A 16,828-nucleotide genomic window follows, 5' to 3' on the forward strand; every position below is an offset into this window, starting at 1 on the left:
TGCACATTGTTTTCAATCCTCATGAAGAGTTTGAAACTTTTCTCCACATTATCTGAAATCTCAGCATGAAGATTCCTAAATCCTAAATGTTTGTGTATTACTTTATATTTGTGTAAGGACCCCCTTAAAGATGAGACAATGCATCTCAAGGGCCTAACCTTTAATACATTCAAATTCAAACCCCGTTTCTATTATAGACTTATATATATTACAGTCAGTGATCTGACCTCAGAGACTCTAGTTTGCAGTTTGGACTTTGCAGTCCAGCAGACAGCTTCACTCCTGAATCCAGCAGCTTGTTCCCACTCAGGTCCAGCTCTCTGAGATGGGAGGGGTTGGACTTCAGAGCTGAGGCCACGACGTCACAGTGAGTCTCTGAGAGTCTACAGTGGGAAAGTCTGTTGTGACACATGTAATAGAAAAATATTACTAAGAAGCGTTTGATATTTACGTCTCACAATTGATGATTAAAGTTTGACAGGTCCTGTTTGGTCTTAACTTTACACATCAGAGGAATCTGTCACTGACACAAAAAGTTTTCAAACCTGCACATTTTTCATCTTTCAAACATTCACTAAATGCTACAGATGAATGGAAACAAATGTAGTTTTATTTAGGATTACATCATGTCTATAGTCTGTCATCTAAAGTGTGATCTATTCAGATGACTCTCTTCATCGAACAGTAACTCTGGAGGAGGAGGATCTCATTCTCATGCTGTCTGGCTCACTTCTATAAACGGGAAAATACATTGACTGCTGCAGAATGATCCAGAAATCAAACAATTCAGCAAAGAATAAAATGTAGTGAGGTTAAGGATCTCCTGCCAGAACAGTTTTTCTGTGATATGCCTGCTGAGTTTTTAAGAGATGATGCTCATGGTTGATTTGTAATGCCTTCAGAGTCTGGAAGGGGGCGCTCAAAGCATCTGATATCTCCCGTTTTAGGGATTAACACTATCAGCCATCTCAGTAATTTCTTTGGGAATTCCCTCCTGAATGTGTTCACAAAAAACTATCAAAGCAGTTTTTGAACTCAGGACAAAAAGCTAAAAAAAAAATTAATAAAATAAAATCAAAACTTGTCAGGTGCACCTGGAGGGGCCCTTCTCCCTGCAGCCTCCCCTCCCTGTTACCTTACCTAAGTTACCTTTTTTTCTGATTATTGCTTAAGAGACCCTGGAGTCCTGATTTGTGGGGGGGACTGGAACATACAATTACAACCCTCACTAGATTCCACTAACTTAACGAAGAGAATCAATCCTCACACTCACTTTCAAAAAGCTCCTGCTCCAAGCAGGTGTGGTGGATATTTGGAGGGAAACTCATCCAATAAAAATACAGTTAATTTTTTTCTCCCATCCTCATAGTGTACAATCAAGAATTGACTATTTCTCCATGTTCAATACAGAAATACACAGAATCATAAAATGTGAAATAGGGGTTAAAGACATATCAGACTACGCAGGTGTATACCTATCCCTACATCTGGATACTGAAGTCAAAAGTACAACATGGAGGCTAAACACTAGTTTATTAAACAACAAAATATATGGCAGGAGATGAGGAGATCAAATGTAAATATACTAGACAGAGATACTACCACAACGGAAAAAATGATTCGCAAGGAGAATCAGAAAGAAACAAGAAGAAAAAGGACGATTTATAAAATTAAAAATACAGTCAGGTAAAATGTGTAAATAAATTAAAAGAAATACAATGCTCTTTTGAAAATGATTACAGGGATCTGTACTCTCAAATGGAGGGTGCTGAACCCTATTATACGTTTTTTGAACTCACTGGACCTGCCGTCCATTGGAGCACAACATAATGAAATAATGACGTGTGAGATAACAAAACAAGAATTCGATAGTGCCATCACGAAACTCAAAACAGATAAGTAGCCTGGTGTGGACTGATACCCAGCGGTGTGGTACGAAGCATTCAAAGAAATAGTAACCCCAGTATCACTGAAATGTTTTAACTCTACACTTAAAGGAGGAGAAATACGAGTATCCTGGAAACAAGCAATAATCTCTGTAATCCCAAAGATGGGTAAAGATAAATCTGAGTACAGTTTGTACGGACAAATATCGATTATAAATCTAGACTACAGACTATATGCCTCAATAATCACTAAAAGATTAGAAAATATTATTCCTGAATAGACGATGACCAAACAGGGTTCCTCAAGAACAGACAGACACAAGATAACGTAAGACGGGCTTTACACTTAATGAAGCATATGAGCAAAAACAAAGATGAATCAGTTGTTCTCAGCCTTAACGCCGACAAGGCATTTGATTCTGTCAGGTGGGAATATTTATACCTAACACTGCAAAGCTTTGGCTTTAATAGTTCAGTAAATCTATTTTTTTTAAATGTATATAGAGCCCACACAGCGAGAATAAAAATGACTGACAGTTTATCTAACCCTGTGTTACTTGAAAGAGACTGCAGGCGGGGTTGCCCCTTAAGTTCAGCCCTGTTTGCTCTATTCATCGAGCTTCTTGCACAAGCAATTAGGGAGTGTCAAAAAATAAGAGGAATCTGGATTAACGGGTTGGAATTTAAAACATGCCTCTACGCCGATGATGTACTGATCACAATTTCACAGCCTGATTTGAGTTTGCCTAACTTATTGTCCTGTTTGAAAACATTTGGTTATTATTCGGGTTATAAATTAAATAAACATAAAACTCAGATCATCTCATATCATTAAACATCCAAAATACAAATACATAACCTTTCTAACTGTGATTGGGACAATGACATTATTAAATATCTGGGGATCAAAATCCTAAAAGATCTATCCAATATTTAGGATATGAACTACTTGCCAGCGACATAAAAAATTAAAGGCAGACTTAAATAGATGGTCCTTATTACCGCTAGACCTATATAATCACATAGACATAATAAAAATTACCATTTTACCACTATTACTTTTTCTATTTCAATTAATACTCTTAGAAATACGCTCAAAACAATCTGTTGAGTGGAAAATTATGTTTTTAGGGTTCATATGGAAAGGCCTAAAACCCAGGGTTAGATATAAGACATTACAACTACCCAAAGAAAAAGGGGGGTTATCTCTACCAGACATGGAGAACTATTACAAATCAGCACAACAGATTTACTGCTGCAACCCGTATTACAGTGCTAAATGGAAAAACCTGGATCTAAGTCAATTGGATATACCCCTTGTAACGTGTTGCCCTGGAATAACCTCAAACTCACCCAAAAACCCCCTTTCCTGTTTGCTGATAAGAAAACACAACTCAATGATTAACTGTTTGCCGAGTTAATCAACATGGCAGGGGATGCCTTTGATGTGTTCTGGACTATTTCAACAACTGACCTAACAGCTTTAGACCTGATGAACAATCTGACCCAACCAACATGCTCAGTTTCTGATATAAAAGAATGTCGGTTCGATCCCTGAATCGGATATACATAATTGTGACATCAAGAGTAACATTTTCATGTGAGTTAGATTCCACTACGATCATCTATGACGGAATTATATATGTAGGAAGTCTTTTCATATTACATGATGAACTTTCACTGAATCTTATGTGGAGCCCTATTGCCCCCTAGTGGCAAGATTGCTGCACAGATCTAAGTTTTAGGATTGAAGAAATGGTGATACGTTAATTGTGTTATTTTGTTCTAGTTATAGGAGATGGTATTTGAAAATATGATTTTATACTTTTCATACTATATTAATGTGTTTTTGAGAATGTTGAATGTTATAACGCTGGTTTTATTTCCATACAGGCAGAAATTGTCTAACTGTCCTCAGATTTGATGTAATGCTTATTCATTGCATATTTGTTTGAAATGTTTAATTTCTGAGAGAATTCTACATACAAATATTGACATGGTGATGTTCATATTGTAACGGCGCTTCTTGGATGATGTTGATTATCCTCGGTTGTCTTGCCGTTAACTATAATACTAAACATACTTAATTGAATATATATATTCGGGTGTGGGTAAGTAAAAGCACGGGAACAACTTCTGCTGTGCGTCTCATATTTTTTTTTAATGTCCGTCCGTAACAAAGCATAACATATCAAGACTGCCCAACAACAACATCGACACCTCACTTGTCTTAAAGCAATATCACTCCTCAAACCGTAACCATGGGTAACCTTAAAGGCATAGTGCATCATATCAAACAGATACTCTTGTACAGTACAAATTGTAAATATAAATGAAATGAGCATTAAATCAAATAATGTATATTATCTCAACCTAAGAAAAATAAAGATCTATAAAATAAAACTTCACAAAAATAAATCTCATCTCCATCTTACAATATGATCAAGTTCTTATTTATACTCTTAATAAATAAGAACTCGGAGTGAATCAAATTAATGAACAAACTTCGGAGGTAGGTTAGATATTAGGCCCCGCCCCCTCGTAAAGTCACGCCGGAGATAAAACAGCCCGTCTTCACGAACTCTCTCTCTTGTTTTCTTGTTTTCACTACTCTTGTTGCTTTTAATAATAATAATAATAATAATAATGTATACTTTATTGATCCCGCGAGGGGAAATTCATTTTTTACACTCTGTCTAGTTAACATGCTACACAAACATAGGCTGAAATACACACACATGCACATGCACAAACAGGATCCTATGGACATGCACTAATGGAGAGGTTTCAGAGTGAGGGGGCTGCCCACAGTGGGCGCTCCTAAGCTGGTGGGGGGGTTAGGTGCCTTGCTCAAGGGCACCTCGGCAGTGCTCAGGAAGTGGACTGGCACCTCTCCAGCTACCAGGCCAATTTCCGGACTTAGCTCACTCTTGTTTTGTACCACTCTTGTTTTCTTCACGTTTTGCTGCCGCAAAACTCTTCCAATTTAAGCTCGGAATTGCAGGACCTGCAGACCTTGTTTCCATCTTATAATTACCACTATTTTTCAGGCGCACACATCCTCAGGTCTCCCTTACGACCTAAGATACGCACCGCTCTTTTCCTCTTTTTGAAGTATTGACCATTCGTCTTCCAGATCACTATTTTCACTATTCTCAAACTGACTAGAAGTGACCATCTAAGTCAGTGAGAATCAACGACCGTTCAATTCTAAAGAACGTTGTTTGGACTCTTTGAGCTGCTGAGAGACGGACCCACGGACGACTATTGGACTGCTGTGCTTTTCTTCACTCCCTCTCATCATCAACTCCGACCAGATCTGCTACGGCTGTCACCGTGGACCATCGGCATCCTCGATCCGAAAGAACTCGACGAGGGCTATGTGGTACCATTCGGCGGAGTTCTCCCGAACACGATGCATGGTAAGGAAGCGTTACAATTATGAGAGGAGTGTAGTCGTTATCAGCAGCCGTTATCAGCAGAGACGTTTACAACTCTTGTCCTGCAGGACTCAGGACTGTGGATTAACATATTGATTACGTTTACCAAGGAACAAAGGAACTGATCAGAGACTTAAGTCTCCCTCTCAGACATGATGCTTTGAACTTTTACAACACCTGGGAAACAGAACACTCTGCTATCTACAAATTGACCCCAAAGACATGAACTGTGACCGAAACCAGTCTCTGCAAAGTCGTAAAATTGACCATCTGTTGAAGGACTGTTGAAGAGCTGAATTAAACCACAGCGTTCAATTCTGCATCAAATTAACATCTATGTCTTTCTTCATCTAGATATTTGTAATTGTCACATTGAATGTATCATAATCATCTTTTTAAATTCAAAATCTGATCTTCAGAACAACAATAAGAGTTCTATTATGTTTAATAGGAATTTGACGTGGAGCGCTATTGCCATCTAGTGTTAGAATATCCATGAATACGTAACCTTCATAATTACACATTTAGACGTGTTATAAAGCATACTCTTTGATATTAGCTATAGAAGGTGTTATTTAAAGACACCAATTTCTTTTCCTACTTTATTAATATGTCTTATTAAGAATGCTGACTGTATAACATGTTTTTGTTCACCTACAGGCTGGGAGTAACTGAGGATGTTCCCAGATGGTGTGATTTTCATCTCAACATGAATCTGATAGAAATGTTTGTCTAAATGTATGACGTGAACCTACATCAACGTGGATCTGATAGAAATAATATCAAAATGAAGGTATGGTGACGTATATATGTTTAGATTCTTATTCTTCATCTTATTGAGCAAACTCGGTTTAGTTTAAACAATTGTCCTCCGGTCAGAATGGGAGTCACCCATGGGAGGCACCCCTCTTTGCCTGCAGACCCCCCTCCTCTCAGCCAGCAGATAAGAGTTCACACTCAGCTCAGATCTTGGGTTCTTCTTGTTTTTGGTTTGTGAAGTTTAGAGCTTCAGCTCTGGCTCTCTTCTCTTCGGACTTCGGTCCGAATCACTTCTTTTAAGCTTGTGCCGTCGAGACAAGTCTCTGCCGAACTTTATTTTTCACGCGCAATTTTTGGAACATCAATTCTTTCTGGCTCAAGCAAGCTTCCAAGACGACGGCTGAACCGACGTACAATCTCCATCCCAGCTGCACACTCCGACCAAGGTGTCAAGGCATCTAATCTGGCCCGTGGACCTCTCTGGACCTGGAAAGAACCGCTTGCCAGAGAAAACTTCCTTCAATTCATTCAAACAATACCGCGTCTTATCTCATTACTAAATATATAATGTCACCATACATTATAATTGCATTATCCTGATCATAATAATCATATTCTTTATCTGTTTCATCTATGCATTATTGTTTACCCCTTTTATATTAAATTTTACACATAAAATTCAGGACTTTGTCTGTGTGTTTTCTTGTTTAACATTTCCAGAACTTACTTCTTTCAAGATATGAAACTGACTGATTAATTAATTAACTTATACCATTAAAGTTATTTTCTTCCTTTAACAGGAAGTGGTGCCCCCTATTAAATCCGAGGTTAAATAAAGATATAACATTTTAATAATTCAATTACGCTACAGGAGTGTGAGAGCCAAGCTTGTCATATCCGAATCAAAGCCTCAAATCAACTTTTCTTCAACGTTATTAAGTCCCTTTTTTTTCCTTTCTCAATCCCCACTTAGTTAAATCACTCAATCGTTTCAACTCCTTACTCTAACACCATTTCAACTTAGAATCAATACATAACATTGTTATTATTTACGTTGTCACGTCAGTATCACTGTCGTAATTATATCCTTTGCATATTTACTCCCTTTATATATTCACCATTTTTCTTTATTAAACTTCACATAAAATTTCAGTACTTTGTCTGTGTATTTTTATGGTTTTAACTGCTTGAGAATTTACCCCAATGATATGATATTAACTAAGGTTAGTTAATTTATGCTCATTCTTTGAGCTGGTGCCCCAATTTAAATTAGAAGTAGAATAATACGCTACACCCTCCAGACATTACTTGGAGACAGGACTTGATATTCACGACAAAAAGCAGCCTAAATATTTAGACGACATTTAGGTGCACTCTTCGCACTTAGTGTAGGGTACTGCCTAAACACTGATGAAGGGACTGTATGGATATACAAGAGAACTATCTTTGGATATATGAGGATGCAGACTGGCCTTACGTAAGAATGCACTAGAGAAACCAGTACAGACTGGAATGAATTCACTCCTAAACCTGACTCCTTCTGTTTTGATGTCATAATGCTAGAAATGTGACTCATTGACCTAGCCTGTTCTGTTTTTATTTGTTTTGTTTTGTTTTTGTACTGTTTTGTTTCTCCCGTGTAAGTCTGTATTTTTTTTTCTTGGTACTGTACAACATGTAAAAACTCAATAAAAACGGAATTAAACATTAACAGTGGAACACCATTTGGTGAACAGTGAGGTACAATAAATAAGTAAATGAGTACATGACACTGATTTATAATGCCCATCACATCTGGACTTACTTAGCCTTCCTGCAGTTCCTCACAGCTGGAATCAGTCTCCATCGCCCCTGGTCTGATGTGTTGTACTTCTTCAGGTCCAACTCATCCAGAATCTCCAGGTGACCGTTCTTACTTTCCAGAGATTTCTCCATTGCTTCATCTAGGAGAACATCAAGGCTTGAATCTACAGATGTTTCTCCCAGAAATGTCTGTGCTGTTGTGTTCCTCTTGGTGAAACAGTGGAACATGTAGACTGCAGCCAGAAACTCCTGAATGCTCAGATGAACAAAGCAGTAGACTGTTTTCTGGGAGATCTCACACTCTGTTTTGAAGATCTCTGTACAAACTCCTGAGTACACTGAGGCCTCTGTGACATCCAGACCACATCGCTCCAGGTCTTCTTGATAGAACATGATGTTTCCTTTCTCCAGATGTTCAAACGCCAGCTTCCCCAGCTTCAGAAGAACTTCCCTGTCGGTCTCCATCAGCTCTTGTGAACTTGTCTGATGTCCCTCATTATACTTGTTCTTCTTCCTCTTTGTCTGAACCAGCAGGAAGTGTGAGTACAGGTCAGTCAGGGTCTTGGGCAGCTCTCCTCTCTGCTCTGTGCTCATCATGTGCTCCAGAACATTGGCAGTGATCCAGCAGAAGACTGGGATCAGACACATGATGTGGAGGCTCCTGGATGTCTTGATGTGTAAGATGATTCTGCTGGACAGATCTTCATCACTGAACCTCCTCCTGAAGTACTCCTCCTCCTGGTCGTCAGTGAAGCCTCGTACTTCAGTTACCCTGTCAACACATGAAGGAGGGATTTGATTGGCTGCTGCAGGTCGAGAAGTTATCCAGATGAGAGCTGAGGGGAGCAGATTTCCCTTGATGAGGTTTGTGAACAATGTGTTTAATGATGACTTCTGTGTGACATCAGACACAACCTCCCTGTTTTTGAAGTCCAATAACAGTCTGCTTTCATCCAGGCCGTCAAAGATGAACAGAACTTTACAGACAGCGAGCGTCTCTGTTGCGACCTTCTGTAATGTTGGATGGAAAACACGGAGCAGCTCAAGAAGACTGTACTGCTTATTTTTTTTTTAGTTTTTTTTTAGTTTTTATTTTACAGGGACATTGCATATTAATAAACATTTCTGTAAATATGCCAGAGTTAGCCAAAAGGCTAATTTTCATCTGTTGTCCCTGGCCAGATTTTATAAAAGGCTCCCTAAAAAAACAAAACAAATTCAAACATTGCTAAAAGCTACAAAAACAAGTATTAGTAAAAGCACGTATCCAATAACCTACTAAAGTAACTGTAACGTGCACACAACAAGACAACATGTAACACAATATACAATAAACACGTACAAATTACAAATTACACAAGGTCACATAAAAAACATTGAGTGAGCTATACCTGAAGCTCACCTCAACAGACAACTAACACGCAGGCCACATTCATTTCAAAAACAGGACACGTTCATCAACAACCAGACACAAGGGGGCAGCAGCGAGTGGAACAGGTTTAGTGCTGGCAGATGTGGTTATCAAATAGCCACTGTTTCAGATTTGAACCAAATGAACGATATGTGTTGCTCTCTCTGATAACTGTTGGGATTTTGTTCCATTCACGTGAGGCTGTAACAGAAAAGGCCGACTGACTAAAAACACACTTCCGTGGAGGAATAATGCAGTCGCCTCTTTAGACACCCCTCGTGAAGTGATGTGTGTTTGTTCGTATGCTTACAAACTCTCTGAGTGGGGGAGGGGCCAAACCATGTGTGATTTTATAAAGGAGGCATGCATTTTTGTGTTTAATCATGTTCTCCCAGCTCAGGAGGTTGTATTTTTTGAGGATTGAACAGTGGTGGAATTGCTTTAGTTTTTTGTCTAAAACTTTTATTGTCTGTTTATACAAAGACTGTAGTCATTTTAATGTGGTGTGACTTGCCTGAGACCAGCTTGTCAAACAATAGGTCATATATGAGAAAATCATTGAATACATCTTGGCTGCTTCAGTAGACATTCTGACATTCTGAGAGAGTAGAGTTTCTGATAAATCTGAAGGTGGCAAGGTTAAATTTAATTTGTTTACAGACTTTTTTTACATGTGCTTTAAAGTTCAGATTGGAGTCAAGTATAATGCCAAGGTATTTGAATTCTTTTACAATCTGTAGTTTTTCTCCTGACACAAGTATATCTGGATCGGATATCTGGTTTGAGTCATTTGTTTTAGTGAAGAACATACCAACAGTTTTAGACACGTTAAGTTGGAGACAGCACTGATTAAGCCATGCTGTAATTTTGACCATTGCGGTTGTTAGTTTTGAAGCAACTTCTGCTTTTATTAAACCATACACATACAAAACTGTATCGTCAGCATACATTTGAATGTTGCTGAAAAAAATCAGCCCTAGCCTTCCTCAACCCTGTTATCACCTTATTTCTTAACATGGCAAAATGAAATTTGTCGTGGAACAATCTGGTCTTAATGGCCATTTCCAGCGCCAGATCTCGCTCTTTCATCAGTTTTAAAATATCTGCATTTATCTAGGGAAGACTGTTCTTTTTATTCCTATACTTAAACTTACGAGAAAATTCTGTGATGACACTATGCACTTTACTTGAGAATATTTGACTGCCCTCCTGCAAGTTTTTTCCTAAGAGCAAATCATTCCAATTGACGCTATTTATAGTGTTTTTAAAACATTCCTGCTTGTTCTTAGGAATTCTAAGAGATTCATTCTCTTTGGCAATTGAGGGGCTAAATTTCGTTTTTGTTAATTTTCTGATCACCAGAATAAGATTGTGGTCAGATATCCTAGTTATCATATTGAGAGATTTAGTCATTCTCTCAGGTCTGTTACTAAATACCAAGTCAATCTGAGTTCTGGTGGATTGGGTTATTCTTGTTGGACCGTTGATCAGCTGTGAGAGATCTAAACCATCAGTTATTTGTTTGAGGTTCTTTCTAGTAGCCTTATCTTCCCAATTAACATTAAAATCGCCCATTATTATCACCTCTTTTTTAAAATTGCACTCTACAAGCATGTTTTGGAACTTTTCATAAAATGCATTATTTGCAGAGGGTGGGCAGTAAATTACAATCAGGACAAAAGACATTTGTGGTGACAAAGTGATATTCAAGCCAATACATTCCAACTCACAATTTGACCAAGTTAATTCATTACATTGACTACTATCCTTCACATAAACCATGACCCCGCCTCCCTTTGATGTCACTCTATCTCTTCTGAAGATTTGATAGCCAGGTACCTCTAATGCTGCAGATGGCGAGTTTTCATGCAGCCAAGTCTCAGACAAGAATAGAAAATCTAGATTTGAGTCCATTAGAAGATGTTGAATTTGATCACTTTTTGATTTTTTTTTGGATCAGCTGTATGCCTTCTGGCTCCACGTGGATTAATGTTTTGGTTAGAGTTACATTCGCCAACAGTCAGAGTTTTTACTGATCGTGTGGGAGGATCGTCACCTTTGATGTTTGTTGCCAAAGTACAAACACGGGGAAACGCCGTCCTCGCGATGCTCCCGGGCAGCGCACCGGCATCCAGGCACCCCACCGCTGCCGGCTGCCCCGCTGGTGCAGACGCCAGCACACCTGGTATGATCCACGGACACACACCGCCATCCCCGCTCACCGAAATCCCCGCAACACTGGACGCCACGTCCCCGGCAGACTGCAGGCCCCCCATGGCACTCAGGTAGAAGGTGCTGTTACTCCTCCTAGTTGTGAAAGGGGTGCAGGTACCATCTTCTGCAGGTTGGTTTAGCGGGCTGGGACACTGTAGTCACTGTAGTAAGAGGCAGATGGCAATAATCAGTGTGTGGCTTTGTTGTTGTTTGGACACAGTCTTGGCGTGTTTTGTTACCCGGTTGTAGAGAGACGGGTAACAAAACACTTGCCTGTCAGTCTGTGTGTCTGTGTGTGTGTGTGTGTGTCTGTCTGTCTGCGTGTCTGTCTGTCTGTCTGTCTACTGATGACTCTATAAAGTGCTGGACCACAACAGGAGTCTTAAAACAAAGAAAATAAACTTCAGTTTTCAGATCTCACCTTCCATCAGCAGGACGTCCATCTTTAAAGTCGATAATAACATCTTTAGACTGGTCACTCTTCATGGACACACAGCTGGGTCCAGGAGAGTCTGGTCTCTGTTCCTGCATCCTGATACAAACAAACAACATTATTAGTTACTGTGAGCAGCAGATGAGACAGTGATGAAGATGATGATGATGAAGCTGGAGTGATGATGATGATGGTGATGATGATGATGATGATGATGATGATGAAGGTGATGTGATGTGAGTGCTGAGCTGTGACATGGAGAAGGGTCATGGACAGTTAGAGATCCTCACCTCAGAGCTTCATGTTCCTCACACAGAGAGGTTTTAGAGGGAGGGACTCTCTCCTCTGTGTCCTCACACTGATTCATAGCAGAGTGCCCCCTGCTGGAAGAGCTGCACTCTGTCACTACAACAACACTGATGGAGTTCAGCTGCTGAAGTCACATCCAATCAAAGATCTTCAGCTGTGGAGAAAACAAAGAGATGAAGCTGCTGATTCACCTTCATCATCATTATCATCATCATCATCATCATCATCACCTCACTGTCAGTTTACAAACATCACATCTACCTGGTTCACCTTCATCATCATCTTCATCACCTCACTGTCAGTCTGCAAACATCACATCTACCTGGTTCACCTTCATCATCACCTCACTGTCAGTCTGCAAACATCACATCTACCTGGTTCACCTTCATCATCATCATCATCATCACCTCACTGTCAGTCTACAAACATCACATCTACCTGGTTCACCTTCATCATCATCATCATCATCACCTCACTGTCAGTCTACAAACATCACATCTACCTGGTCACCTTCATCATCATCATCATCACCTCACTGTCAGTCTACAAACATCACATCTACCTGGTTCACCTTCATCATCATCATCATCATCACCTCACTGTCAGTCTACAAACATCACATCTACCTGGTTCACCTTCATCATCATCATCATCATCACCTCACTGTCAGTCTACAAACATCACATCTACCTGGTTCAGCTGGTATTCTGATCCAATCTTCTGTTCTCTCTTAGATGGTATATTATTCTATGAATTAAACTATTTGTTGGTTCTGTGTGTATTTACAGCACAGTCTGTAACTTGGACATGAATCACTCTTTTTTAAGGTCTGTCATCATCTCCTTCTTGTTTTAATTTGATGAATTTAATTTTTTTTATTTAAACTCTTCTCTGTCTTTCTTCTGCTGAAACATTTGAATTGATCCTCTAGCATCAATAAAGTTTTATCTTATCAGAGGAGGCTTCACTGCAGGACTTTGAATCATAAAACAATAACATGTCAAAAAGAGCTGCTGGGCCCTCCTTACCAGGACCCAGGTGTTCAGGCTCCAGATCAGGTCCTCAGATTCATGAACTCGGAGAATCTAAAGACTGGCGGTCAGATTCACCTCCTCCTGAAGTGGTCAAACTGTTTCCTTTCTGAAGCTAACAATGAGGTTTTCCTGCTGTTGGGACTCAGGTTGTTGTCAGTGCACCATGCAGATCATGTCTGGACCTCCTCTCTGAAAGCTCTTTACACTTATCCATAACAGACCCACATTTGAGGAGTAATCTGCAAACTGAATCCAAGTGTTGGAGCGATGGGTGTGGTGGTAGTTGTGTCTGCAGAGTAGAAATATGGAGTAAACTGAGGGTGCCGCCCTGGTGGACACTGGTGTTCAGGATGATATTGGAGGAGATTTTTTTACCAGCCTTACCCAATGAGATCTGTTGGTTTGGACGTCTTTCAGAAAGGTCTTCCTCAGCTCAGTGTCAGAAGTTTGATACTCGAGACATGATACGATTCTATTGCGATTTTTAAAATGTTGCGATATGCTGAAAATTGCGATACAATATATTGTGATTAAGCTTTTTAACTGCATGTTATATCCACTACATAAACTAAATCAAGAACTGTTTTGTCAAATGAGAAAAACTTCTCAGTCTGTTCATTTCACTTCAGTCTTTTTATTTGTATTTCACTTTAAGATTAATTATTAACAATGCAACTTATTCAAAATTAATTATGCAACCCCTTCATCAGTTAAAGATTTAAAAAGCACATGTTAAGAGCGGTCAGTAAGACAATGCACAGTCTGATATTGATCACGATGAGCTATTTATTTAGAGCAGCAAATGCATTCCTTAACTGTTACTTCAAACAAAAAGACTCCGAAACTGTGCATTCATAGTGGTGCAGTGCGGTTGAAAAATTGTTTGCCCTTCCACTCTCACATTCAGTCTCCACACCTGAGCTAAATTAAAAGATTCTACCACACCTTCAGATTACGTCACTCATTCAGATGTCAGACAATCATGTTAATCGGCAGAGAATAATAAACAATTTCATACGCACCTATATAATCGGAATTCATAACCAAAAAATGCAAAGTATATAAACATGAAAATTAAAATGAGTAAACATCAGTGGGCGCGCACTGTAGCTGTTCCCACTCAACGTTCTTGAAGCCAAAATACGCCGCTTAGGGGCGCTTCCATCTTGCAATTTTGACGTCATTTGGAGCCAGAGTCTGCTCAGTAGGGTCCGGGGTCAGGAGCCCTGGTAACACGCCCCGCCCACTTAGCGTACTGCCCTGATGACTTACGCAGCCCAGCTACGCCGAAAGCGCTCTGCCGGTCTACGATGAAGAAATGTGTAAGTACAACAAACCACCGTATTCAAAGTCTAATATTTAAACACTGTGTTTTAAAAAATCCAGTTGTTTTGATCATTATTGAAAATACGTGGGCTGCTGGGTCCTCTGTTTTTAACGAAATCGTTCTATATTTAAGCTATATTTAAGCTAGGTTAGCACCACAGATCATCACCACCACCATCATCATCACCACCACCACCATCATCATCATCATCATCATCACCGTCATCATCACCATCATCATCACCATCACCATCACCATCATCATCATCACCATCACCATCATCACCATCACCATCACCATCACCATCATCATCACCATATTCATCATCATCACCATCATCATCATCATCATCATCACTATCACCATCACCATCACCATCATCATCATCATCATCATTACCATCATCATCATCACCACCATCATCATCATCATCATCACCATCACCATCACCATCACCATCACCATCACCATCATTATCATCATCATCACCACCATCTTCATCATCATCATCATCATCATCATGAAGGCCGTAGGTGTTCATAAAGAGCTGGGTCTTTAGCTTTTTCTTAAAGGTGCAGAGGGACTCTGCAGATCGAATGGAGTTTGGAAGTTCATTCCACCACCGGGGGGCGACAGAGGAGAAGAGTCTAGTCAGAGACTTAAGACCCTGTTGTGAAGTTTGGATCAGACGCCTTTCATTGGCAGAGCGTAGTGGGCGGGAGGGAGTGTAGACCTGGATCAGAGAGTTTAGGTAAGGAGGAGATGTTTCTGTGGCTGTTTTGTTAGCGAGCAGCAGAGTTTTAAATTTGATATGAGCAGTAACTGTGATCCAGTTTGAGTAGAAGAACGGTGGAGTGACATGTGCTCTTTAGGGAGGTTGTAGACCAGTCTCTCTGTTGTGTTTTGGATAATCTGCAGGGGTTTGATCGTGCATGTTAGAAGACCTGCCAGTAAGGAGGTCACAAATATAATCTGATTTTAAATACTTGGACATGAACAGCCGAGGGGTTAGCAAATATAAAGTGTTTTAAAAAATGTGTTTCAAATGACCTTCTTCTAAAGCAAAGCTTGCATCATGAAATGGTTGTTGACTAAATAATGGTGAATGCAAATTACTACATTGTACAGCTGAACACAGCATGTGAGAGCTGTTGTTGTTCACTCGGCGCTCATGTCCTGAGCGTGTACAGCCAGCCTTCATGGACTGAGTCTGTTTTTGCTTCATGCTCCAGCAGTCACAATCCCTGCTCGCTCATGATGCGGTTGGAGGCCCACAGGACCTGCTTAGTTCAGCCCTGTCAGCCTGCACACTCAGTACCACGACTGCATGACCTGTTTCTGATATACAAGAGAGGAGATGGATCTGTAGTGATGACTGGAGAGAGAGCAGTATGGAGACCTCAGTATGAAGAGAAGCTGGAACTGTTTTATGATTCAGTCATGAGGATTACAAAGGGGACAATCTTTGACTTTATCAACATTACGTCCAAACAGGCACCGAATTAACAACAATGCATCCTCAGAAAGACAAAGCAACATGTTGTTTGCATGTTTTTCTCTTTTTTCCCGTAGGATCTTGTAGTTCTCCTGTGATGTGTCATGAGTGCGCTCTGCTGATGTCCCAGAAACGGATTCAGTGTGAATGGGCGCGAGCCGTCCGACGGAGCAAAACCGTGGCGCTGACGGAACGTGGCGCGCACAGAGTATGTGTGAATTGGGGGTTACACATCCTTGTTCTCCCCTCTCCTCATCTTTAGCTGTCCAGACGAGGAGGATAACTTCATTCTGTCTATCATTTGAGCTACTCTGCAAAATGGTCATCATGATACACTCTGTACAGTTTCTCCTTCCTGCAACCTTCTTGTAGGAATAAAACCTCACAAAGATGATTGGGGTTTTGGTCTTTATTTGTATTCTCACTGGAAATATATTTCCATTATACAGTTCATACCAGGAGGAGAAGAACTGATCCTCACACTCTTTACTCAAGCAGCATGAACCCACCTCCTGTCCTCTTAATCTGTCACTTCATTCAATGCAATACACCCTTTGAACATGAGCAGCTGATCATCAGAGCAGCACTTCATGGATCCTCCTCCTCCAGCTCATCCTGCTCCTCCTCCTTCTACTGCTCCTCATCCAGCTCCTCCTGCTTTTCCTCCTTCTACTCCTACTGCTCCTCCTGCTTCTCCTCCTACTCCTCCTGCTCCTC

The 16,828-nt window shown here is 40.2% G+C and overlaps 1 protein-coding gene across 2 annotated transcripts in view; it reads right to left on the minus strand.

The window, feature by feature from the left end:
• LOC114921391 (NLR family CARD domain-containing protein 3-like) overlaps positions 1-12,950 on the minus strand; it is a 148,603-nt gene extending 135,653 nt beyond the window's left edge. The window contains exons 1-3 of one of the 2 annotated variants that reach the window (XM_065956194.1): positions 12,587-12,950; positions 12,237-12,537; positions 11,935-12,045 (exon numbers count right to left, since the gene is read on the minus strand). In XM_065956194.1, the coding sequence (XP_065812266.1) occupies positions 11,935-12,045; positions 12,237-12,313 (188 nt within the window). In that variant the 5' untranslated portion in view covers positions 12,314-12,537; positions 12,587-12,950. Of the gene's footprint in view, positions 1-11,934; positions 12,046-12,236; positions 12,538-12,586 lie in introns of those variants that run through there. The other variant, XM_065956196.1, reaches the window with a different exon arrangement.
• Positions 12,951-16,828: the final 3,878 nt, after the last annotated feature.

Source organism: Labrus bergylta, chromosome 6 (assembly GCF_963930695.1).
Source record: "Labrus bergylta chromosome 6, fLabBer1.1, whole genome shotgun sequence".
In the NCBI taxonomy this organism is placed as follows: Eukaryota; Metazoa; Chordata; class Actinopteri; order Labriformes; family Labridae; genus Labrus; species Labrus bergylta.